The sequence below is a fragment of the Panthera uncia genome, assembly GCF_023721935.1.
Source record: "Panthera uncia isolate 11264 chromosome A3 unlocalized genomic scaffold, Puncia_PCG_1.0 HiC_scaffold_11, whole genome shotgun sequence".
Lineage (NCBI taxonomy): Eukaryota > Metazoa > Chordata > Mammalia > Carnivora > Felidae > Panthera > Panthera uncia.
The window spans coordinates 22,183,663-22,211,261 of record NW_026057578.1 but is presented as its reverse complement, the minus strand read 5'-3'; the positions used below and the strand labels follow the sequence as shown (position 1 = coordinate 22,211,261).

Below are 27,599 nucleotides of genomic sequence, written 5' to 3'. Positions count from 1 at the left end.
ATACATAAAAATTTATCAAGCTGTCCACTTACGATTAGTGTACTTTATTGTGTACATGTCATCCTTCAACAAACTAAAGTACAGCTCAGTGTCACACATTTTCATGAGATGAGAGTTTCAAAGACACACGAAAACAAGAAACAATTCAGAAAAAAATGAAGTCTCCCTTCCAGGGAAATAATATCACCTACTTTGAAATAGGTGGCTGGAAGAAATCTTGGCCATTCCTTCTTTGAAAACTTAAGACCTAGAGCTCTTGGCTATTAGCTACTTCATTCCTGCCTGTATTTCCCACATTTACACTAGATTTATGGCCAATAAGGACTGACTTAAAACTACTCCCTTCAAGTCACCCAAGAGACAAAAATGATTTTCTCTCCTCCAGTTTTTGCTCTCTTCATTTTAGGGAGTGGGAGGAAACTGCTATGTTTATAAAATGTTCTTGCGTTTGAACATTTTTCCCCTAATTTCTTCCATTTCAAAATGATGCATATCACAGTCTAATAAATGCAGCAATCTGTGCAAATCTGCAGACTGCTAGTCTATTTTCAGAAAAATTTCCAACTCAAATTATGTTGCTGATTCCCTGTAGCCTTCTTCCTTGGTTTTATGCTTAATTCCCACTGCTGACTTGGATCAGAGGTGAGGTGCTGAACTGGGATGCAGATGGAGAAGAGGAGATGAGGAGACAGACAAGGATATGGGAAGAGCAGGATCACATAGTCCCAGAAAGAGTAAGGAAGAAAGAAGCCCAGAAATCTTCATAGGGGTTACTAACGATCCAATGGTCATAAATTAAAGATAATTAGAATTAACAACCAATCTCATTACATGTTTAATACTCATAAGATCGTTCTCAAGCTTTTAACAATTTTATTAGGTTATTACACATAATTTATTATACATTACTGAGAATGTTCAGGTCAATCTTAACATACCCATGTAATTAGACAGGAATGAGAACAAATTTTAAATAAGGTTGTAAGAAAGAATTTCCCCTGCATCTGGCAATAGCATCGTTAATACATTTCATCCAAAGTATGCAAATTTCTCTAGAAGTTAAAAGTGGGGAGAAATGGATAAATTTTTTAGAATCTACTCTACTGGCAGGTGGAATATATTTTAATTCTAGTATAGTTAACATGCAGTGTGTTATATTAGTTTCAGGTGTATAATATAATGATTCAACAATTCCGTATATTACTCAGTGTTCATCACGGTAAGTGTACTCTTAATCTTATTCACCTATTTCACCCATTCCCCTTCCCGCGCCACCCCCACCCCCCAACTTCCCTTCTGGTAACCATCTGTTTTTTCTCTGTTAAGAGTCTATTTTTTGGTTTTTTGGTTTGTCTCTCTTTTTTTTCCTTTGTTCGTTTGTTTTGTTTCTTAAATTTCAGTAGGTGGAATATTTTAATATTTTAAAGTAATATAAAAGCAACACATGCTTATCATAGAAAATTAGGAAAATATAGAATATAAAAAAGAAAATAAATCATCTGTAATGCTACCAGCCAAAGACACAACTACTAGTAACCAATTATTTTTCCTTTTTTTTTTTTTTTTAATATAGTGGGTAAGTCTCACGTTTTTCTTTCTTTTTTTTTTTTTTAAATTTTTGAGTGACAGAGAGAGACAGAGCACAATGGGGAGGGGGAGACACAGAGAGAGAGGGAGACACAGAATCTGAAGCAGGCTCCAGGCTCTGAGCTGTCAGCACAGAGTCCGATGCGGGGCTCGAACTCACAAACCGTGAGATTATGACCTGAGACAAAGTTGGATATTCAACCACCTGAGCCACCCAGGAGCCCCTCTATTTATTTATTTTTAAAGTAATCTCTACACCCAACATGGGTCTCAAACTCACAATCCCAAGATCAGGAGTCGGATCTTCTACTGACAAGCCAGCCAGGTGCCCCAAATTACTTTCCCTCTTTTCGTATGCATAGCTACGTAACAAAATTGGGACATACATAGTTTCATCTATTTTTTAAGTATTAAGAATTTTCTCATTTCTTTAAATAACCAAATAAATTTTTGGTTGCAGGATATTCCATTCTATGGTTGTGTCACAATTTTGTGGCTCTACAGTATTGGTACTTAGGTTGTTTCCATCTTTTTGCCCTATGCTTTAATGAATATTTTGGCTCTGTGATTTCCTAGCTGTGACCTTAAGCAAATGGCTTAATTTCTCTGTGGGATAAGAATAGGACCACTTCACTGGGCTGTCCTGAAAATGAAAAATTTAAACATAGAGAAAACATTTAAGAATAGTGCCTGCTATGTAGCAAATACTAGACATGTATTAGATTCTTAAGAAATTATTATCCTTCTATTTAAATCTTTGTAGATATCACTACTTATCCTTCAGATAAGTTCCTAGATATTGAATTACTGGATCTCATGGTTGAGTACCAATAAAGGTTCTTAATACATGTGACAAGCTGGGGAGTGGTATTTTGGAGCCTATCTCCAGTGGTGGATCAGAATGAACATTTATGGCAAGTTAAAAATACTCAGAAGCAGATATTTATTTAAAAATGAGATTGTTACATTAGGCATCTTTTAGCAAGTAATGAAAGCTTGGATTATTTCTTCTCTGGAAAACTTTATAACATCACTGATTTAGTCTAAACGTCATAGTTTTATTTATTTATTATATGTATTTTCAGTGTTTATTTATTTTGAGAGAGACAGAGAGAGAAAAGCAGGGGAGGAGCAGAGAGAGTGAGGAGAGAGAGAAATTCAAGCAGGCTCCATGCTATCAGTGCAGAGCCTGACACAGGGCTTGATCTCACAAATATTGAGATCATGACCTGATCCAAAATCAAAAGTTGGATGCTTAACTGCCTGAGCCATCCAGGTGCCCCCAAACCTCATAGTTTTAGGTTAAAATAACTACAAATAACATTTGTACTTTGGTAGGGAAAAATGTTTCAAAACTGCTTCCTTTTCTAACCTAAAAACAGCAAATGACCTTTTCAGCACAGGTCATTTCAATGAAAATGTTATTTAATAATATGCTTTTACCCTTATTCCCTCTTTTCACTCTGGTTGTTGCTGGGATTGTTTATATTTGTAAAGTCATTAGCATGTACTCCTGTAGATTCCTATCTCCTTGAACAGATTTTAGATAACACTCTATCTAAATAGCAAATGCCATGTAGATAGCAAGTATCTTCATTTTTTCAGATGGCACACATCTTCAATCCCACCAATCTTTGGGAGCAGTAGCATGGACAAGTTATTTGCGGTTTAGTGAAGAGATTCATTCATTCGTTTCACTCATGAAAACAGTGAACATGAAAACCAAAGATTGGGAGAAGATATTTACATGTATCCACCAAAGGATTCAGACACAAAATGTACAAAGAACTCTTACAGATCAATAAGAAAAAGACTAGCAACCCGATTAAGGGGGAAAAAAGGCAAAAGACTTGACCAGTCACTTCCTTAGAGGATACTGAAATGGCCACTAAGTTTTAGAAAAGGTGCTCTGTCTGGCATCATAGGCCCTGAGGGAAATGCAAATTAAAACCCAGCATTATTTCCCCATAAGCATTGCTTAAAATAAGAAAGATGGTATAATTAAAAATTGTTTTTTAATAACTAAACCTATTTTGCTGATGGGTACCATATAGAAACAAGCTACTATTACAAATAAAACTGCTCATCTTTTACAAAAATTAAAATGACTTTCAAATACTAGGGAAGAGGTGGAACAACTGAACTTTCATGTATTGCTGGTGTGTAAACTGGCCAAACACTGTGGAACACTGTCCGTATCTACCAAAGCTAAATATACAGCTGCCTTATGACCCATCAATTCCACTCCTAGAGACCCAGGAGAAATGAATGTGTAGGTCTATGGAGAGACAGGTAAAAGAATGTGCACAGGAACTTTACTCATAATAACCAAATAACAAACAACTTATTTTGTGTATTTACACCATAGACTACTAAACAAGAATTAAAAGAACTACCATTACACACAACATGAAAAAGAATCACTATGAATGAAAGAAGCCAGATACAAAAGAATACATATTCTATCATTCTAATTATATGAAGTTTAAGAATAGAGAAAACCAATCTATGGTGATAGAAGTCAGAAAACAGTTGTATCTGGGAAGAAGAAGTATTAATTAAAGCAAAGGCATAAGGGAATCCTTGGAGCTGGAAATATTCTGCATATTGATTGGGTGGCAATTATATATGCACACATTCATGAAATTATATACTTAAAACTTTTTGCCTTTGACTGTATACACTTCAGTGAAAAAAAAAAAAAAAAAAAAGACATTTTGAGAGGGGACCAAGAGATGACCCAATGAATACCATTTAGTGCTTACTTTGGAAGCTGCCCAGTCAATCCAGCCTTTAGCACAAGGGTCAACGTTAATGAGCACAAGGCCTTCCACGAGCTCCGGATGATTGAGCTGAAACAGACAAAGACAACAGTTTGAAAGTTCCACTCCCAGCATTCTTCTATAAACAGTGGAGCATGGTTAATCAATTCTTATGTATTATGCCATAATGCCTCAGATTTGAAAGTAAGACTTCAGAGAGGTGCTAGGTGCAGAATATTTGGAAAAATTGCTCTGTAAGTCTGACTTAACATCTGGAAAACCAGTTCCTTAAAATGCTATGAAATGATCTTGCCTGGCAAGGATCTGTGAGGAGACATGATATTTATTTCATCAGAGGAAGGCACCTGGTAGTATCTCTGCAGTTGTTTAGCTCACGGTGGGTTCTCCCTGCTGGGAAAGTACCCTTGGAATTACTTGGCATAAGGGGCTGCTGAGGCTTAGACTGGAGAATTTCACATTCATATAGCCTTGACCCCAATAGGAGCTTCTTACGTTTTTTTTGTTTTTTGTTCTTCCCCCAGAAAGCACCTGAATGGGTGATACCACCCTACCCCAAAAGACTGTCCTATCACCCAGGAGGCATCTGAAAAACATTTCTTTTAAAAAATTTTTTTTAGATTTTATATTTATTAAAAAAATTTTTTTAAATGTTTTTATTTACTTCTGAGAGAGAGAGAGAGAGAGAGAGAGAGAGAGACAGAGCATGAGCAGGGGAGGGGGAGAGAGAAAGGAAGACACAGAATCTGAAGAAGGCTCCAGGCTCTGAGTTGTCAGCAAAGAGCCTGATGCGGAGCTCAAACTCGTGAACTGTGAGATCATGACCTGTGTCGAAGTTGGACGCTTCACTGACTGAGCCACCCAGATGCCCCTTTTAGATTTTATTTTCAAATAATCACTACACCCATCGTGGGGTTTGAACTTACAACCCCAAGATCAAGAGTCACAAGCTCTACTGACTAAGCCAGCCAGGCACCCTTGAATTAAGTAAGTAAGTAAGTAAGTAGAGTGTGTGTGAGAGTGAGCACATACAAGTGTGCACAGGGGAGGAACAGAGGGAGAGGGAGAATTTTCAGCAGACTCCACACCCAGTGTGGGCTTGATCTCATAACCGTGAGATAACGACCTGAGCGGAAATCAAGAGTTGGATGCTTAACCAAATGAGCCACCCAGGCACCCACCCTGAAAAAATTTCTTCATTTCTGTTTCTTAAATAGAAATCAACACAGACATTTCTATTTACACTCAAAACTCTCTAGTTTACTTCCTTTCCCTCTGATTACACTGATTATGCTCACTATAGAAAATCTGATAAACAGAAATTACAAAAATTAGGAAATAAAAACTTGTATTATCTAACACACAACATCAGTCCCTGTTAATTAATATTTTGGTATACTTCCCTCTGGTCCCTTCCTATGTCTATCACAAACTATGGTGAATCTGTATTTTAATTTTTTTGTTAATGTTACAGTATATGTGAATCACGTATCATTACAAACTCTTCTTATAAAATTTTAATGGCTTCACAAAATTCCATACATGTTCTCTAAGAATTACTTTTTATTGATGATACCCTGCCCTCATTCGTGATTTTTCAGGTACTGTAAGTACAAAACAGGGCTTTCTACAAACCTTTTTCTGTTGTTGACAGAATTTACAGAAAAACTGACATAAGACCCACAGTAGTACCTGGTCACTGACACAGCAGTAGAGCTGTGACCTAGGCAGTGCCTCAAGGGTAGCAGGACTAATCCTCTGTACTTACTGCAAATCTGCTGAGGATGTAAGCTCCAGCTCCAACTCCAATCCCAATGATGCTTTTCAGACTGTGAAAGAGGATATACCAACACTGATAAGATTAACTCACTTGGAGGGGACATGGCATAATGGAAAAAATACAACTGGGTTCAAATCTGGCTCTGATGCTTACTGGGTTCTAGAAGCTGGTCAAGTTTTTTTAACTTTCTGAGCCTCAGTTCCCAATCTATAAAAGGATATAACTACCTATTTCTAAGTTGATTTTAAGGGTTAAGTGAAATATGACTAAAACCTGGGAGTCATTCTAATAGCTCCCTCTCCTATCACCTCTATGTTCAACCTAACAGTAAGTCCAAAGAGTCTACCTCCAACATATTTCCATCTATCTCTATATACTTCACTCCAGCTCCAGGCATTCAGTATCTAGTCATCTCTTGCCTGATTGCTGTAATAGTTTAATGGTCTTTTTCTTTTTTACTCTTCTCCAACTCATTCTCCCCACAGACTAATTCTTTTTTTTTATTAAAAAAATTATTTTTAACATTTATTTATTTTTGAGAGACAGCGACAGAGAAGGAGCAGGGGAGGGGCAGAGAGAGAGGGAGGCACAGAATCTGAAGCAGGCTCCAGACTCTGAGATGTCAGCACAGAGTCTGACACGGGGCTCAAACCCATGAACCGTGAGATCATGACCTGGGCCAAAGTCTGACGCTTAACCGACTGAACCACCCAGGTGCCTCTAGAGTAATCCTTTTAAAAAATATAAACAGCTTTACTGAAATGCAATTTAATACCTAGAGTGACCATTTAAAAGACTAAACTGAAAAAAAAAAGGCAAAATTAATGCACATTCTTATCTAACCCATTTTTAAATTCTATACCTGAAAGAAAAAAAAAAAAGACTAAATTGGGTATCACTCCCCTACTTAAAACTTTTCAATATTTTTTTTTGTCTTTTGAATAAAATCCCCAATTCTTACCTGATCTGTGAGACTATGTAATTGGGTTCTTGTCTATTTCTCAAATTTCACTTCATGCCTTTCTCCTACTTGCTCACTTGGTCCAGGACTTCTGGAAATATTATTCCTTCTGTCTGGAATCCTCTTGCCCTGGCTCTCTGTCTAGGTACTGGCCTAGACATGTTCTTAGAGAGGCATTGCTCAACTAGCCTTATCTCTGTAAACCTGGCCCTTCTCTAAGGCATCACCCTCACTGACTTCTCTTACAACACTTTAGTTGTGATTATTTGCTTATTTGTTGTTAATTATTCCTCCCACTAAAATGTAAGTAGGCTCTGTGAGGACAGTGACTATTCCATTTGTTCACCATTGTAGTCCCTAGATCAGACACATGGTAGAAATTCAATAAACACTGTGTTAAGGAACTGCAGAATGAACCTACCTTAAGTGGGTAAGAACAGGAGGCAGCATTTCAGCCAACTCATCCATTGTGGGGTACTGGTACCTGAAATCCAGAAGGATACCTCCTGAATTAGAATGCACCCACATTTCCCAATCACAAGAACAGCCTGAAGAGTATGGGGTTCTTAGATAAAAGCATTCCCTTTACCAAAGGCAGAAAGGAGATGATGTGTGGAAATGACTGTGACATGCTGTGTCTCTCTCTAAGACTTCCATGCTGAGAAGAAAGGAGAAGAATCTATGTGTTTCTATTTTCTAAAGGGCAGTCTCTGGGACCAGAAGAAGCCATTTGAACAGAACAGGTAATATGGCTCTCTCTCAAGGCATTTCCAAATCCCTAACAATCACTTCAACTGGGATTGAGGCTCAGCAAACTTCCAGCAATAACAGCCAATTGAGGAGGTGGCTTTTGGTCTGCGGCTTATAATCAGGCAGCTAAAGGCAAAAATAAACAAAGCTTTACTGGGCCTAACCACATTGGATCCTTGTCTATTTCTCAAATTTCACTTCATGCCTGTCTCCTACTTGCTCATTTGGTCCAGGGCTTCTGGAAATATCATTCCATATCCTAGACTCCTCATCATGAATGCTGATTTGTTTTACTTAGACATAAGATAATGTGTTTACTTTATTGCTTTTGAATTTGGTGTATGATATGAACTACACGATCCTAAGATGGTCAAGCAAGGCCAGGAGCCGATTCAGACTAGGAACCCAAGAAAAGAAGGGAGCATCCATAAAGATTACAGAATCAAAGATGGAAAGAGACCTTAAGACAATCTAGGATCTACTCTATATGTGACAGGGGAATCAGCCTGCCTCTGCCTGAAACACTTTTTAAGTGATGGAGTGCTGTTGAGCCATTTGTACACAAAACAGAAAAAAGGAACCAGATATAAATCTTGTTGGATATAAATTGGTCATTGGTCAATTTGCATCTGAGAGACAGAACAGCCTGAACATGTCAATAACATGGATTCTGGAGCCAGACTGCCTCAGTTAAAATTCCAGCTCTGCTACGTATTTGTTATGTGATCTTGGCAAAGTTACTTAATATCCCTGGGCCTCAGTTTCCTCGCCTGTACAGCAGGAATAATAGTAAATCTATCCCATAGTTCTGTGAGGGTTAAATGACTTAACAGATATGAAGCATTTATTTTTTTTTTTTAATTTTTTTTTTTTTCAACATTTTTTATTTATTTTTGGGACAGAGAGAGACAGAGCATGAACGGGGGAGGGGCAGAGAGAGAGGGAGACACAGAATCGGAAACAGGCTCCAGACTCCGGGCCATCAGCCCAGAGCCCGACGCGGGGCTCGAACTCACGGACCGCGAGATCGTGACCTGGCTGAAGTCGGACGCTTAACCGACTGCGCCACCCAGGCGCCCCTCAGATATGAAGCATTTAAAGCAATGTCAGGAATGCTGTTTAAGTCCAATGTAAGTGTTGGCTATTTTTTACCTGCAATGGTCTATTTCACATCAGTCCCTGGCAGAGGCAGCTCTGGAGAGGAGCCAAGGGAAAGGGGAAGAATCTGTAATTCCACAGCTTGTGCTTTCACTCCCCCTTCCAAGGTCTTCTCCGTAATTACAATGTCCATGGAAGAGTGAGGGAGACTGTGGTTCCACCATGCAAAGCAGGTTTAGGATGAGGCCAAGAGCTCCAAGTCCAGTCAAAATGCATCTCTATTTGACAGGGCAGCTTCTCAGAATAAATGCTTACAAAAATATTCAAATTCCCATCACTAGACTGGGAGGTAAGGTTGGGGAGGTGCTCCCAGGAAGTACAGATGGATTGGAATTTGTTCTAGGTAGTTGGAAGTTTTAGGGAGGGACACAGAAATGACATTTTAAAAAGATGAGGAAGGGGACAGATAAAAGACAGTGAGATGTGGGTGTTTCAGACACTTAAGCCTTGCAATTACAGGGTGACAGATTCCCATCTATGGAGAACCATTCCTGGACATAGGAAAATATGCAGTTTCCCTCAACAGATTGTACGCAACAGTCCTCTCAGAGCAAGGAAAGAAAGAGGAGGATAGTTGGTTGATAAGTATAACCACAGCCTGTGCTAAAATCAACAGGAGAAATCAATGCTACTTCTCCCACTGTAGCTCAATCATTTGCTCTTCTGAATGCATGGCTTCTAGAAGGTCTTGCTTGTGGCCTTACCCTGTTGGGAAAGAAGGTGCACCTTCCTGCTGGCCTGGGGCATCCACATGACAGACAGCAAAGTGCTGGGTGATCTCTTGCATATCCTCAAAGTTAAAAAATGCATTGAAACAGGATTTATCTGCAAGAATAAAAATACTTGTAAGTCACAGACTCTCTCTCTCCCCAATTTTCAACTGAATGTCCATACAGTCCTCTTCATTTCTCTCCAGTTTTCTTCGACTCAATTAATTCCATATCATTGTCCTCTTTCACTCCTTTTATTCACTGTTCCACCAAAATGAGGTGTCAGAACAATGTGATTCAAGCTGCCCTAAAGGCTGAATACCAGACATCCCAATGACCTGAAAACGACACTGAATTCTCAATTCTACAGTGTCTAAAAAATGGAAACCAATTCTGGTATTGCACAAAATAATCTTGCACCCATCATGCTGTCATTTCTCATGTACCTTATTCCCCCATCTGACACAGAGACGCTGACTATATTCCAAGAACGTGGCTAGAGTAAATATCCTGGGCTACTCACATTCACCATGTGGAAGGCTGTCCCTTGGAAAAATTGCTGCAGTGTAGAGATGGGCTGCTGCTTTAATTTCTACCCTGTTAGTATAACTGCTTAAATCACTTCTCATGCTTAAGAGGCTACAAAAGCTCCAGCACTAAGCTGTAGCCTCAAATAAAGCTCCAGCACTAAACTGTAGCCTCTCTGAAAGCCAGAGAAGCATGGGAGAAAAACATACACATGTACAGGCTCTGAGCCTGTGGCTAGAGCCAGAATCTTATACTATCTAGAAAAGTCCACTTAAAATCACTGATGACAGGCTATAGGAAGAACACTTTCACTAATTCATTGAAGGGCTCATAACAAAGTTAAGTTGAAAAAAACCAAAGAAGTATAGACTTAAACAAAACAAACAACTGATTTCTATTCTACTCTTTTTTTTTTTTAAAGACACACTTTATTATTATTATTTTTTTAAGTAAGCTCTATGCCCAACGTTGGGCTTGAACTCATGACCCTGAGATCAAGAGCTGCATGCTCTATTGACTGAGCCAGCCAAGCGCCTCTCAGTTCTGCCCTTAACCAGTTCATCCTTTACCAGTTAAGACACAAAGGTGAGATATAATTCCAGTATTCCCCAAACGCATTTTCCTGCACACTTCCCAGACACTTTAACCCTGCATTAATATGTGTAACAATGAGGAGGGAAGGTTAAGCCAGAGAGGATAAAACCTGTGCTCTGTTAGAATACTGGGGTTTCTTCTTTTTAAAAATAAATATACAAAGATTAATTATTATAATAAAAAAGGAAGGTATAAAATTAAATACGTACGATTGAGGCCAATGTCATGATATGTCAGAATAACTGGTCTGTTTCCCTTTGGGAGGCCTCTGATGGTGACGTGAACCACACCGTGAGTTGTTTCTATGTCATGTTCCTGTAACAAGACAATGTATTGTCTCAGCAAAGGCAGAATGTACTTCCCAGATGGCTGAAGTTCCACAATACCTATTTATTGCTATTTCTCACTAGCTGGGGCAGGATATATCACTGAACCATAAGCACACCAGAGACATGTTATACTATATAGCATATTCCTACTTTCTAATTCCTTCCAGATAAACTAACAAATGAGGGGAAAAATACACCTTCTCATCCACAAAGCTTACTATCTTTTTTTTTTTTTTTTTAAGTTTATTTATTTTAGAGAGTGTGCAGGGGCGGGGCAGGGAGAGTCTCAGAGAGAGAGAATCCCCAGCAGGCTCAGTGCTGCCAGGAAAGAGCCCCACATGGGGCTTGAACCCAAAAGTCGTGAGATCATGACCTGAGCTGAAACCAAGAGTTGGTTGCTTAACCGACTAAGCCAATCCAGGCGCTCCTAAAGCTCACTATTTTAAATGAGGTAAGTCAGGGATCTGTTGAGAATACACTTGCAAGTAGCTTTTAAAAGATCAGCAAGCTGGGTAAGGAGCCAGGTAAGACATGGGGGAAGAAAAGGAAGCAGAAAATATGAAGGAACTGCTGGGTAAAAGCCAGATGTTTCAGAGCCTCTAACCTCATATTCAGCAACTAATAAGTTCAGTAGATACTTATGGGTGTGTCTGCCTAAAATCCCTTCCCTTTCCTGGCAGCTGCTCTCCTGTGTCACCCATACGTTACAGGAGGCTCTTGGCTGCCAAGTTTGTAGGATGTAACCTTATGGTCATGGCTTACTGAAGAGAGGTGAGCATCTGGTCCATGGTGGGTATGTATCCTTCCCTGAGAATTTGTAACTGGGACTAAGAGATTTTATCCTCAATTTGGTTCTTCTCTTGAAAAGAGAAGCAGACTTGGGAGCTTTTAGTAAACATTTCCACTGCTCTCATTCTTGGTTCTAGCTGTATATGGTCTTAATTTCTGAGACATTCCTGAATTGCCTCTGGTTCAAGCTAGCTTGGGTGGGCTTGTTTCCTGCACCCCCAAAGAATCCTAACCAAGTCAAAGAGTAGAGTTTAAGATGTAGTCAGAACAGAGCTCAGGAACTAAACAAAGCTCGAACAAGATGCAATTGGAGCTAGGACCAGCACTAAGAGTGGGTAGAAAAGAAAGGAACTGTAGAAAAGCCACTGAGGTTTATTCTAGTCCTCTTCGATGTCTGTATTTCTCAAAAATAAAAAAACTATTATGTCTAGCCTAGTGAATTTTTGCTGATGAAGTCCTCACCTATCTCAGACAGTCTTTTTTTTTTTTTATTTAATTTTTTTTTTCAACGTTTTTTATTTATTTTTGGGACAGAGAGAGACAGAGCATGAACGGGGGAGGGGCAGAGAGAGGGAGACACAGAATCGGAAACAGGCTCCAGGCTCCGAGCCATCAGTCCAGAGCCTGACGCGGGGCTCGAACTCACGGACCGCGAGATCGTGACCTGGCTGAAGTCGGACGCTTAACCGACTGCGCCACCCAGGCGCCCCCAGACAGTCTTATAGTAGATAAGATGTAGCTAGGATAAGATTAACTGTCAATAAGAATCCCAGCAAAGGCAAAGGGCTTCCAACTTAATTTCCTATCAAATTATGAACCTCATCAGAACTCTGGTTTCTTCTCTGATGTGGGGCACAAAATAGTCATAGGCTAATTCAGTATCAGTGTATCATAATATCATAAGCCCCAGGCTGGAGCAGATAATCTCTATCAAATCAAGTCATGAGTGACTGTTTCTGTATTTCTCTATTTCCTATTCAGGCCTATTCAAAAGACTTGGAAAGGGGATGTAAGAAATGAAGGAAAGAATCAGATACTTCAAACTGGCTATGACGTATAGGGTTTAGAAGAGATAAATATAAAGAAATGAATCCCTGTTACTACATGAGCATTTCTCTTGTAGTAATATCAGAAGTACTGAGGAACCCCTCACCCCCACCACTATCAAGTTTCTTCATTAAACAACTATTTACTGAATCCCTAACTACCGGACCCTGGACTAAGGTCTGGGGATAAAAGTGAACAAGAGAGATGTGATCCTTATTCTCACAGAGATTATGTTCTAGACAGGAAGGCAGGCAATGAACACACAAATCAACCAACCCATAATAATAGTATGTGATAAGTGCTATGAAAGAAATAAACAGGAAACCATGATAGAAAACTGAGGAGAAAGACATTAACTCTATTAGCAGCCAGGAAAGTGCAAATTAAATTTAATGAGATGCCATTTCACATACACCAGATGGCAAAAATTTTAAAGTTAGGTAACACCAAGTGTTGACCAAGATACAGAGAAACAGGAACTCTCATACACTGTTGGTAGGCATGTAAACTAGAAAAACTACTCTGTAGAACAATCTAGTAATCTCTAGTAAAGCTAAGAGATATCTATCCTACAGCAGTTTTACTTTTAGGTGTAATCTAAAGAAATTCTCAAACACAGTCACACACACAAAAGGATATATACAGACAGATACACTGCAGCCTTATTTATAATGTCAAAAAATTTGGAAATAGCCTAAATATTCATCAATAGGAAAACTGATAAATAATGATCTATTCATATAATGAAATACAGATTAAAATGAACTAGAAGCATTAATATACAGATAAAATCTTGAAAACATAATGCTGAGTAGAAATGCAAAAGGGTATGTATGTATCGCTTACATAGATTTTTTAAAAAGCAACATTACATAGATTGCATGTTTGTATACATACATTTAAAACATAATACTTAGAGAAGGAATGTACACTAACTTTAAGATTTTGTTTCCTTCTGGGAGCTGACAGATTCAGAAAAGGAACTCAAGAAGGCTTTGATCTCTCTCGTGTTTTAATACCTCCCCCTTCCCCCATGTTTTACTTCTTGAGAGAAGGAATAAAGAGGAAGAAGCTGGGTCCTGCCAAATGGATGACGCTACAGGAGAACCCAAGTTGAAGAGACTGCAACAATTTGTCAGCTTCACAATCAGGTTGCCGGAGCCTTCAGTAAAGTTTTGCTAAAATACTCCAGCTTGGTTTCAGCTGTGCTACTGAGGACGGAGGGAAAAACCAGGTAACACTGTGGCCCTAAGGCTAGCAGGACCTCCCAAAGTTGGTAATTGATGATGAGAGCATGGGGCGGGGCGGGGTGGGGTGGGGTGGGCGCGGATAGTTAGCTGTCAGGGAAGTTCAGAAGAAGGATGATGAAAAGGGAGACATAACAGAAAGGGAAATGTAACTCTGTAATCATTTCTTAATCTGGGGAAATTTAGAGTTAAAACTGGATCCCTATAAGACCTCAACTTTTTAGGGAGATCTCAGCCCCTACTTCCCCATTATAAGCCTCAAATTATGTAACGACTCAACTATTCATGGGCCAAGAGTCCTGAGCCCTATTTGGAGCAACACTTGGTTGTGGATGTCTCATTCATTTTCTAAGTATGTGAATGTAAATGTTCTTGGTAGAATAAAAAATATGAAAAGAAAGGAGACACTCACCTCCATGTGGACTCATAAATATATCCTTTGCGACTCTGTGTGTGAATAGCTGAAACAAGTCTCCATCTGGAGATGAATGTGCAGGGGCTCTGGCTATGGTCAGGCAGTTGCAGGGGTGATGCTGCTGCCGCCTTTCTGCTTTAGTCAATGATCATCTGTTTCACAAGCTGCTTTTCCAATTACCTCACCCTTCCCCAGCATTCTAGACAGTGTGACTACACAATGAGAGCCCCTGCTCAAAGGGCAAAGCCCAAGTAGTGTCTAACAGGCTCTGGTCATACATCTTTCCCAGCACTCTGATTATTTATCATCTCCAAGGATATGGACTTCTTAAACACAATCCCTTTATTCTCCAGGCTATAAAATGACTTGAAATCATATTGGTTCTGTCTCCATCCTGGACTGCATCTCCTTCTTAATCAAAGACGTAACTTTAGGGGCGCCTGGGTGGCTCAGTCAGTTAAGCATTTGACTTCAGCTCAGGTCATGATCTCAACGGTTCGTGAGTTTGAGCCCCACATCGGGCTGTGTGCTGACAGCTCAGAGCCTGGAGCCTGCTTCGGATTCTGTGTCTCCTTCTCTCTCTAACCCTCCCCAACTCGCACTCTGTCTCTGTCTCTCTCTTTCAAAAATAAGTAAAAACATTAAAAAAAAAGATGTAACTTTCTTTTTTCTAAAAAACATATTTATTTTGAGAGAGAGCACATACGTGAGCAGGGAGGGGCAGAGAGAGAGGGAAAGAGAATCCCAAGCAGGCTCCACGCTGTCAGTGCAGAGCTCAATGTGAGGCTTGATCTCAGGAATCATGAGATCATGACTGGAGCCAAAATCAAGAGTCCTGGACACTTAAACAACTGAGCCACCCAGGCATCCCTCAAAGATGTAACTTCCAATCGAAGAGTTTTTTTAAGAATTTAAGAGTTTATGGGGAGGGGCTGGGGTATGAGGACAGGTTAAACAGGTGATGGGGATTAAGGAGTGCACTCTTAATGAACAGAGTGATGTATGGAATTGCTGAATCACCTGAAACTAATATAATACTGTGTTAACTAGCTGAAGTTAAAATAAAAACTTTTTCAAAAAAGAATTTAAGAGTTTAAGGATATTACCATTATTTTATAATAATCAATTTTCACCTTTTTTTTTGAGTCCTCTTCCCTCAGCTAAATGTGCTGTTATCAGAATTACAAAATCTGACTTGCCTTTTCTCTCTGAATTCAGTTAATTTTTGATCACTTCATGCCCGTTAATACTTCTTCTCCCTGGCAGTCTGAAATAGTTTAGGAAAACTTGAATGACAGCATACTCTTGGAAATATCAACATTTTTGTTAGCATGGAATTTTATTGTTTCTAATAAGCAGGCTACTTATGAGCCTTGGATACAGTTTTTTTTTATTATATAGAAACCATATTTTAGGTTTAGTTATTTATTTTGAAAGCAAGTGAGTGCCTGTGCGTACATGTGCATGAGTAGGAAGGCAAGAGAGAAAGGGAGAGACAGAATCCCAAGCAGGGATCTCTGGCACGGGCTCAATCTCACAAACCCTGAGATCATGATCTGAGCTAACACCACGAGTTGGATGCTTAACTGACTGAGCCACCCAGGGGCCCCAGGAATTTTTGATATAATACCTCTACTATCTTACCTCCGTGTAGGGGCATAAGATTTTTTGCATAACCTCATTTACTCCCATAGAAGAATATGCCTCTAAGATTATTCAGCCTTCTGCCTATCAACAGATCACTTTTTCCTTTCTAAAGTTCCATGACACTTTTCCCTGACTCTAGTCTCAACATTCTCCCTCCTCCTCTTACCTCTTTCAGCCTAGTTCAGTCAACATTCTTGCAGACTGTTTCTGCTGTTACTTCTCAACCACCCACAACTCTCGGCCTTTACACAAATCATGCTCTTCATCTGAAAGCCTCTTTTATAATATGTCCATACATATAATATGTCCATACATAAAATCTATCTTTTCTTCCTTTAAAGCCAACTCTAGTATCATCTTCGCATAGCCATAGTTAACAATGAGGAGAAAAAGAGTGAATGGTTATTTAACCCACATGCAACAGCCAGAACACTGACTTTCTACGTAGAAAAGTCCAGGCAGGAAGGGTTCCGGGTTTGGCCAATTCAAACACCCCACTCTCTGGCCACAATGAGTGAATGTATACGTGACCCATGCTAAGCCAAGAGGTATCTGCCCCTGGACTTTTGCCTAGAGATACAGGTAAACATCTTTTAAGCAGTGAAGCTAGTAACCTGAAGTTGGCAGCCATTGTGCCCATGATATGACAGAGCTCATCAGAGAAATAAAACCTTCTAGTGACAGGGGAAAAGGGAAATGAGAATTGGGGTGCTGATAAAAAGCACTTTCGCTATTCCTGTAAGATTCTTTTTACCCCCCAATGAGAAAAAAAGTCACCTATATCCTTAGAACTTACTAAAATCAACCTCTCTCTTCCCCACTCCCCCAAACAACTATGACAAAATCAACCCCAAAAAGATGGGGCATCTCAAGGGGAGGAACTATGAACAAAGGCCACCAGAAAGGAAAAGCACGTGGCAGAAGTGGGGTAGGCCAGCAATAATTCCAGCTCTCCTGAGAGTGGGGAGTATATATAAAGGAAGCAGTGGGACAAGAGGTTGAAAGGTGGACTGGGGCCACATTCACATCCTTCAAGGCCAGAGCACGGAGCTGGTCAAGATTTCTAACACAGATTATAGCAGATAGTTGAACTCCAGATCTCTCCAAACACCTCTTTTCTGGGGAAAGAACTTTCAGGATATTTATTTCACTTAATTTTTATTTTGCAAACGTGCCCATTCATCAAATGATCTTCAAGAGTTTAAAGCTGTTTAATGATTAATGCAATTAGATGTACATTCCTGAGGTCTTTATATCTATTGTAGCTTTTTCTTTTTCTTTTCATGACATCAGGTATATCACCCATTGAATTGTAGTAGTGGTACCAGGAATAAAAAATTAAGGAATTTTTAACTTTTCAAAAAGAGAGTTTAAAGCTGTTTAAACCCCTTTAGAAGAGGCAGTCACATATATACATTTGAATTGCACTACTAAAAACCAATCCTCACAGTTGGGTTCTATAAATCAGTTCCCCAAAGAGTTACTGCAATTAAGCAGCGAGCATGAAATTACTCAGCCCTTGGCCATGCCTGGATTATTCCAGGAGCAAGAACTCCATTCTTATGAGTGCACTCCATTATTAGCCTCTTCTATGGGAATGATATATCCTGGCAGACAGCAGCTTTGCACTCTCCATTAATATTTATTAAGTACCCCTCTGGTAGAAGTGGAAGGCAATTTGATAAGATATGCCAAGAGCTCTAAATACGTTCATTCCAAGAGTCCATGTAAGGAAGTATTCTACAGTGTGGATAAAATTTATGCACAAAAACGTTCAGTGAACTGAACATATTATAAATGATCTAATTTCCAAAAATAATGGAATAGTTAAGTCATGGCATAGCCAGATGAGGAAATACTAGGCATCTCTCAGAAATTATTTTTGAGTGTTTAAAAATGATATAGAAATGAGACTGTGTTGTAATTATGAAGTCAGAAAAGGGGGCACAAAATTGTACACCCAATTTGGCAACTATATAAATTTAAAAGTTACTTTATAGGGGCACCTGGGTGGCTTGGCTGGTTAAGCACCCAACTCTTAACTTCGGCTCAGGTCATGATCTCGCAGTTTGGCAGTTTGTGGGATTGAGCCCTGCGCTGGGTTCCGCGCTGACAATGTGGAGTATGCTTGCAATTCTCTCTCTACCCTCCTCAAAATAAATAAATAAACTTTGTATTAAAAAGTTACTTTTATAAAAATTATACACACACACCTATTTCAACACCAAACATAAGAATATAGTTGTCCCTAGATTATGAGTTTTTTTCTTGTTCTGTATAATTCTCTGTGCTTTCCAAATATTCAACTGTGAGCATGTACTCTTTCAATAACCTGAACATAAAAGTAGAAACTAAAAAGAAATAAAATAAAAGATGGTTATCTCTAGGTAGCAGGATCATAAGCAACCTTTATTTTTATACTTTTCTAATTTTTTTCTGATGTTATATAAAGTGTTATTATTTATTTATTAAGATTTTATTTTTAAGTAATCTCTATACCCAATGTGGGGCTCGAACTCATAACCCTGAGATCAGGAGTCACATGTTTTCCTGACTGAGCCAGCCAGGCACCCCAAGATAAGTGTTATTTTTTAAAAGCAATGTATCATATACACTTGCTATAGCATATGTCTCAGCTCTAATTCTAAACCTTTTTTAAAAAGAAAAAAAATTCTTTAATGCTTATTTTTGAGAGAGAGACAGTGAGAGCCAGGAATAAGCAGAGAGAGAGAGAGGGAGACACAGAATCTGAAACAGGTCCAGGCTGAGCTATCAGCACACAGCCCGATGTAGGAGCTCAAACTCACGAACCGTTGAGATCATGACCTGAGCCGAAGTCGGATGCTTAACTGACAGAGTCTCCCAGGCGCCCCTCTAATTCTAAACCTTTAAATGGTTTCACAAGGAAAGGAAAATTAAGCAGCACCCACATAGACAAATGGACAATAAGCCTGCTGATACATTGTTTCAACTGGCAGTAGGCTCTTTTCTCCTTTCTCATCAATCCTAAACACATCACCTCTAACCACCCCCTCCCACATTACCTTATATCCAAATATAACTGCTGTTTGTCTCAGTGGAGTTAATTATCAATGAAGTGACTTAGGACAAACAAAGAACCAAGAAAAATGGTAAACTTTTTTTTAAAGTAAGATCTGGGCCCAATGTGGGACTTGAACTCACAACCCCGAGATCAAGAGTCGCATGATCCACCAACTGAGCCAGCAGCCAATGCCCTGAGAACTGGTAAACTTCTAATTATAATTTCAATTATTGGAGGTGAAAAAAAAAGCATGTAGTTGATTGGTAAAGAAAACAGAGGGAAAAGGTGGCTCAGAGTGACATTACGAGCTTGGCTGATGATGCTAAGGTAACTTCCTGGGGACGTCAGCAAATATTTCTTAAAGATTTTTCTGAGGCAAGACAGAGATCAGAAGGAAACCCTGATTAAATAGCTTCAGGTAACCTAGTATCACAGTAATGCTAATGGTCAACACCAATGCCAATGCTGAATGCTTTAACATTTAGTGACAATGTTGGCTTTAGATCTGTTTTGTCTCCTAAGAATGCCCAATGGTTTCTGGGAAGCCTTCACGCAAACTAGGCCATTCTAGACTTCTTATATCACAGTTCCTAGTTTTTGGGACTTCTATCGAACTGTCACTAGACTCTTGATCCAGCTGTCTCCAAAGCATCACATAAGCCTTTAACAAAGAGACAGACAAGAATGGTGGTAGAAGATTTGTGAGAGCTAGAAAGAGGAAAAGAGAAGGGTCTATGGTTTTTTCTTCTTTAGAGCACAAAGAACCTGTACATTCAAAACAGTGACAGACATGTGACAGTGACAAACACCTGCTACCATTCTATTTGTATTAGGACGGAACTAAAAGTTATATTTTACAAAGCCAGAACATGTTACTACATCAAAGCTTCACCAAAAATATCATGAGTTTTTGCCAGACTATTTTTAAGCCTTAATTTTAAAAAACTGATGCATAATTATATTTCTAAAACTCAATTTCATTTATATCTAAGTATACTTATGTGTGAAAAATTCATAAAGAATATATACCAAATACCATACACTAGTGAAATAACAAGTAATTTTTATTTATTTACTTTTTGTTTTCTTATCTACTTTGCAGTGAGCATGTAGTTTTTTACATTTCATTTTTCTTTTTGGGGCAGGAGGTACTCAATTTGGTGAAAATCAAATCAATGTATCTACACTTTTTTTTTTTTTAAAGTAGGCTCTTTATCCAGTGCGGAGCCCAACACAGGACTTGAATTCACAACCTTGAGATCAAGACCTGAGCTGAGATCAAGAGTTGAATACTTAACTGACTGAACCACCCAGGTGCCCCTGCTTCTACACTTTTAAGTTGAAGTGTATGTACGTATATGTGTGTGTGTACACACACACACACACACACACACACACACACACACACTGTTGTTCCTGGGATTTTTCACTTTGAATTCTACTGTCACCCTTTCTCAAATGATCTCCTTCTAGGTAAATTATATCAGATATTAACAATAGCCAAATTCAACTGGTTCAACCTAGATCCAAACTATAACTGAAATTAGGTCAAGTTAAAAACAAGTAAACCCAAACTTGACTTTAACAGCACTAAGTTGATTCTCTTATATATATAAAGTACCAAATAGTCATACCAAGAGGTATTTGATACTGGGATTCAGAAATCTGTAACAATGCTATGAGCCTATCCCCTAACAAAATCAGTTTCAGCTGTTCTGTTAAAGAATTTCAGCTTTCAGAACAACTCAACTCCTTACAATATCTCAGCTGTGGACATTTTCAGATGGGAAAGAACAGGCAACAGATCCAGGAAGAGTGGGGTTTTGCAACCCCAATTCCACCCAATGGCAAGTTATGAAACCTGACTCTCAATTTCCTTGTCTGTAAAACAAGGATAATAAGAACCACCTTGTGATAGTGCTCCAAGAACTGGAGATGTGTATATTTAGTATCTACAGTAGGTACCCAATATTGCTATGATATAAGTGTGCATGCAAGATAAGTATTAGTTCTTCCTTTCGATGCTAATGCTATAGACAGACTCCAATGTACTTAACATAAAACGCATATCTGAAAATAACTATTTGCCTATGCATATACAGGATGGCTGAATCCTGGAAGCAAGGAAGCTGGTTTTCCACACCTTCCTTCTCTGCCTACTACCCTCTGAGTTTACTTCATGTTGCTTCAGACAGCCACTGCTATGAATCCATCCCCAAACATAAGGTTCTCATTTCCATGTACTCACTTCTTCCTCCCATTTCTTTCAGGGCCAGTCAACAGATAAATTAGGTAGATGGAGAGATGCTGGTTCATTTTATTGATCTGCAAACTGGCAATAGAGCTACAGGCAAAAGCAACGAGGAAGAATAATATCATTTAATTAAGGACTAATGACTCAAGTTGAATTTTGCATCTCCAAGCATAAAGCCAAAAGAAATCTCCATTTTGTATTAATGATACTTAGTTAATTTGTCTTTTTCTTTTAGAAAAAGATTTTGTTGTTCAGTCTCCCCTCCAAACTCTCCTCCCCCACCTTCTCTGCAGTGAGGTGACACCATTCCATTTAACACCTGTGACTAGGGTTTCCAATGGAGTTCTTAATCAGAAAGTGACAGCTCAACCCAGTAACATACAACCATAACACAGGCACCTGGCAGGCAATTTTTGAACACTACAGCAAATCGTTTTAAATAAACCTGATCCAATGACCAAAAGAACATGAGGGAGTTATGATTAGCTATGAAGAGAGATTCACTTCTACAAGGCCACCAGCACAGGGAGGGAAGCACTGCAGAAATCCTGTACATAGCCCCCCTTGGTGCTTGTACAGTCCTTACCTGACAGTCAAAGTCCTGGAAGTTTCGTGTACCAGTCTGTCAACAGAAGGCAGAAAACACAGTCAGTTTCCCCATGTGGCTTCCCCAAATGTGCAGCAAATTCAGTTCACAGTGCAAGCAGTGCACGTGCAGCCTTTTGGTCACCATAAAACTAAAATGATTCTCATCAAAAGGCTTCAGAGACAGGGTGGGCTCCTAACATGTAAAAGGTAAGATTACACTTTGGTAGGCTTCCTGTAAAGATAAAGGAAAGGAGCCTGGCTGCCCAGTAATGTAATTTCCTGCTTCCCTCCCTAAAGAGAGCAGTGAGAACCTGTGGGAAGAGGATAAAACAAGGATCAAAGTCTTAGGGCACAGTCACAACCCACACAGAAAGTATCTGGGAAAAAGGGGTTGGAGGTCAACCCTGAGAGGAGCAAAGGAGGGCAGGAGCCAGGGTGCCCAGAACCAGGAATTAAAGAAAGAATCAAGAAGAGAACAAAGATATAGATGGATCAGAAATGGAAGACTTGTAATTTAACAAGGGAAAAAGGCAATATCACTGAAGGAGGGAAAGACAGACAAAACAGGATTCCTAATACACTGGCCTATCTGTTGCATCCCATAAAATTGCTGATAGGAAAAAGGACAAGTCACTGAGTCATTTCAAAAGTAGAACATAGTCAAAAGATTCAAGGAGAATTCACCAGGCTTCTAAAATGAGATTATATCATAGTAATGTTTGTCTGGGGGAAAAAAAAAATCAATGGCAATGACTCAGAGGTATTTTTATAGCATTTCAGATGCCAGAGTTGCAAAAATATGACCTAAGAGTATACAAAAAGGATAATGAGTGATATATCTGAGAGGGAAAAAACCATTCTGACCTGATCTTTCATAAAGTAAACACCCCCACCCCCCGGGGGGAAAACGTCTCATTATTTAGAAACTGTGTTAGGGGCGCCTGGGTGGCCCAGTCGGTTGAGCGTCCGACTCAGGTGGCGATCTCACCGTTCGCGAGTTCGAGCCCTGCGTCAGGCTCTGGGCTGATGGCTCAGAGCCTGGAGCCTGCTTCCGATTCTGTGTCTCCCTCTCTCTCTGCCCCTCCCCCATTCATGCTCTGTCTCTCTCTGTCTCAAAAATAAATAAACATTAAAAAAAAAATTAAAAAAAAAAAAAGAAACTGTGTTAGAGTAACATATCTGTTCTGTCTACAACTGACTTCCAAGAGATGTGGAGCCACTACTAAACACGTTCCCAAAAGCTGCCCCTCCAGACATGATCTAGATTTCTGATCCCAAGGGAGTATGAAGAAGTCCGATACCCCTTTTCAGGATCCTCTTAGAAACAGTTCTGTATCCTCTACCCACACTGCTGGCAGAACAAAACAGACAGGTTAGAAACACAGCCCACTGTGTAAAAACCAACCAACCAACCAACCAACCATACACACACACATAAAACCTCTAAGATACAAACTGTCCTCTCTATAAGAGTTAACTAGCAGAACCCACTGAGATAATCTAGAGTGACACTATCTATTAGGGTAGCCATTAGCCACATGTGGCAATTAAAATTAATTAAAATAAAAAATCCAGTTTCTCTGTCACATTACTCAGATTTCAAGTGCTTGATAGACACATGTGGCTAGTAGCTACTCTATTATTGGGCAGTTCAGATATAGAGCATTTCCATTATTGCAGAATTTCCATTTTTCCATTTCCATTACTGAGAACTTCTAGATAGCACTGATCTAGAAGCAGAAAGCTTCTGAAAGAACAAGGCTAGGGAGGAGCACACCCTTGTTTCTCTAAAATCGGCAGTGAAGTCACAACAGATTACCAATCACAGAGGCAGAAGATGGGACCAAGAACAGGAAAGAGTGGTAGAGACAGCTAGTCTGAAATATTGCTCCTGGCATGAAACCACATTCACAAAATAAAGTCTGATGCAGTCACAGCACGGAAAGACACCTAAGACACCACGCAAATGGGACTGGGTAGCACATCTCTGAGGAATGCTGTCGTTGGCAACAAGGATCATAATGTTCCACGGCTCCCACTAGCCCCACAAAATGCCTGAGAAGTCCTTCAGAGAAGTCACTGCATTTAATTTCTAGTTAGATTGTGAAAAGCAAAAGGAAGGGCCCTCTCATGCACTACTAGGGTAGATGGTTTAAGTAGGATATGGTGACTAAGCGAAAATAAAGGATACAAACAGTCTTTACAATTTGACCTCAACTACGTTAATATGCACCAAAAAAAGACTAGCAGAAAAATACCAAAATGTTAACGACAGCAGCTATTTCTCAATAGAGAGATGATGGATGATTATAATTTTCTTTGTACTTTCCTACAATAAGCAAGTAACTCCCTTTTTGTAATTAGAAAAGTAGAAAAAAAGGATTTGGTATGATACAAAAAATATGTTTGTAACTTGTTATTTTGTAATATAAGATTTAAAGATTCATTTAATCTTTTGAGGAATAATGTATAATGATATACAAACAGACCATATTAGACTTCAATCTTTTGGCTTCCCAGAGATTCCTTTAGAGAGTTAGAAAGATTAAAGAAAATCACTCTAGACTGAACTAAAATCTTGGTCATAGAAGAGAGACACAAATTCGGATGAGCTCTTTGGGAAGCAGCTGTCACTGTATGCATGAGTTTTCCTTCCTCACAACCACATGATCACAGTCATGAGGCATTTTTTGAGTTCCTGAAGCCTGAGATGAGCACAAAACCTCTGAAATACCAAAAGGAGAAAGAGGCAATTCTCTCCAGAAACCAAAGCCACCCTTTTTCATTAAGTATCTAGCAAAAAACAACTATGTGTTCCTTATCCAACATTCACAGCTAGACTCCCAGAAAAAAGGTACTGTAACTGGACAAAGACTATCTAACAGTTGCTGACTTTAATTCCAGTATAATTAATGTGGTGTTATATTAGTTTCAGGTGTACAAGGTAGTGACTCAACAATCCTATACATTCCTCAGTATAACACTTGTTATTGTTGTTGTTTTAAAGAGGCACCAGGTGGTCTTGGAGAGTGGCTACAGGCTTCCTGAGTGATCATCCTAGAGAAAGGATATGATTAAGTCTGTTTGATAGTATTTGGCATCCAGAGTTTCTGAATGGAGATCATTAGCTGGTCCCCTCTCAACTGTGGTAAACTGAAGCCATATTCTCTGAATTCATTAAAAATTCAATACTACTCACTGGGTGCATCCTAGAAGAAAGAATTCCCTAGGGACTTACCTATCTCTGATATTAGAGGTACATGGTTATACTCTAACAAAATTCCCAGAAATTTCAAGTTCTGGGTGTTTTCTTTTTTCTTTCTGTCCATTTTGAAGATACCATTAATTCCATGTTCAGAGAGATTCTTGCACTAAGCAGACTTAATTAGCAGAAAAGGAGTCAAGAAAAAATTAAAATAATAGAATAATTGGAGGAAGACAGTAAAAAAGAGTGGGCCAAGAAAAAAATAATTACTGAAAGTTGCAGTCAAGGTAGACACCAGCCAAAGGGAATATTTCCTGCTGTAGCCTCAAGACTACATGTAGAGGGTGAATGAAGGTAAATGAAGCAGCTCAAGAAGGTAGATTAAAAAGTCATTCTCTCAAATATAAGCCTGGAGAATAAGCAAGAAGCAACTAAGAATAGATCAATGAATGAAGAGAAATATGAAAAGAAGGATGATGGGGGGAATTTAAGAAACAAGTGCTAGGGAGAAAAGAAATGTAGTTTCCCAACATGAGATCTAGTCAAGAGGCATATATAGTTTCAAAAGACAGAAAACAACAGATATAAAGAAAGACAAGATGCATAAGACCTTAGAACCAACTACCAACAGGAAGAGATTTGGGGCAAATATACCTGTTCTGTGAATCTGAAGTACGGTAGGGTACCTCTATTCCCAGTCCTGGTACTCAGTAAACACAGTAAACATCATTTTTAAAGGTTATAAGCATCTCAAAATAGAGATATTCAATTTGAGTAAGAAATGAACACCAAAGTTACATGCACTTTAGGAACTAAAGTGGGGAGGAGGAGTTGTTACAATAATAAAAATTTTAGAAACAAGCTGATTTGAAAAAAAAAAACTGTCAAAGAATAAAATATGGCATTTCTAGTAACAAAAGACAATCCCTACCAACAGAAAGTGGAAAGATGGGTAACTGTATAAGCAGAAGGGTTAGATAAGCCTAGAAAATACTTTTTCTTTGTTAATAAAGATTAATTTAATCAATTAACATGGATTAATAAATCAATGTTTTTACAATCATCAATAAACCTTTATTTTAAAAAGTTTTTTTAAGTTTATTTATTTTGAGAGAGAGTGGGGTAGGGGCAGAGAGAGAGGGGAGAGAGAATCCCAAGCAGGCTCTGCACTGTCAGTGCAGTGGGGCTCGAACCCATGAACTGTGAGATCATGACCTGAACCAAAACCAAGAGTTGGACACTTAACCAACTGAGCCACCCAGGCGCCCCAATAAACCATTTTTAAATAGAAATCTGATCAAGCTGAAAATCCAAAGTGAAAATTATATATATATATATATATATATATATATATATATACACACACACACACACACACACACATATATATATATATGTGCACGAGAGTGTTTGTGTGGGTATATGTGTATATATATTTAAAGCACTTATATTATGGACTTCAAAAAATACAAAGAAACTGAGACTTCACAAAGAAATTTATAAAGAGGTTAGATACTTGGATAAAACTGTCTACAATCAGATAATCGTCTGTACACTGCTGAAAAAGTACAATTTCAAGTCTAAAATAAACTCTTCTATAACATACTATCAGGTTAATGTCATGTGTCACTGACCTCCTGCACTAAAAACTCCTTAGGTAGCTTGTGGCTACGGCTTCTTCCACTATCTCCTGCTGATCTTGTAGCCAGTTGACAGTGGTCTGTCACAGTGGTACCACTACTTACTTGGGAACTCATTTCCTGCTCCAGTCCCATGTAGGCCATTTATGACAATATGTGACAATCACTTCTTAGCACATTAATAGACACCCACCCTCCAGTGCATAGTAGAGGTAGCACTTCACAAATAGTCTTTAATGAAAAGGTCAACAACTCTGTTTTTAACTTTAAAAAAAAAAAAAAAAAGAAAGAAAGAAAGAAAGAAACAAACAAACCTTGGCACTAACCCTTCCCCTGTCTCTGCTGTTCTGAAAGTTACAAACAAGCTCATTCATGGGTTTTCTCTCCTCTGCTTACATTTCCAGTCATGAGTAGAGACGGAAAGCTTAAACTGCGATACGGTCTATCTCACTTTCTATTTTAACAACCAAAAAAGGTAAATAACTTGTTTCTATTCTCTCCACTACTTATTCAACCTACTTGATGTTTCCTCAATTCTGCAGAAGCC

The 27,599-nt window shown here is 38.9% G+C and overlaps 1 protein-coding gene across 4 annotated transcripts in view; it reads right to left on the bottom strand.

The window, feature by feature from the left end:
- NDRG3 (NDRG family member 3) overlaps positions 1-27,599 on the bottom strand; it is a 68,056-nt gene that overhangs the window by 16,990 nt on the left and 23,467 nt on the right. The window contains exons 1-7 of one of the 4 annotated variants that reach the window (XM_049650840.1): positions 27,047-27,211; positions 22,206-22,241; positions 11,058-11,163; positions 9,721-9,841; positions 7,530-7,592; positions 6,136-6,196; positions 4,353-4,439 (exon numbers count right to left, since the gene is read on the bottom strand). In XM_049650840.1, the coding sequence (XP_049506797.1) occupies positions 4,353-4,439; positions 6,136-6,196; positions 7,530-7,592; positions 9,721-9,841; positions 11,058-11,163; positions 22,206-22,241; positions 27,047-27,196 (624 nt within the window). In that variant the 5' untranslated portion in view covers positions 27,197-27,211. Of the gene's footprint in view, positions 1-4,352; positions 4,440-6,135; positions 6,197-7,529; positions 7,593-9,720; positions 9,842-11,057; positions 11,164-14,672; positions 14,844-22,205; positions 22,242-27,046; positions 27,212-27,599 lie in introns of those variants that run through there. The other 3 variants (XM_049650841.1, XM_049650844.1, XM_049650842.1) reach the window with 3 other exon arrangements.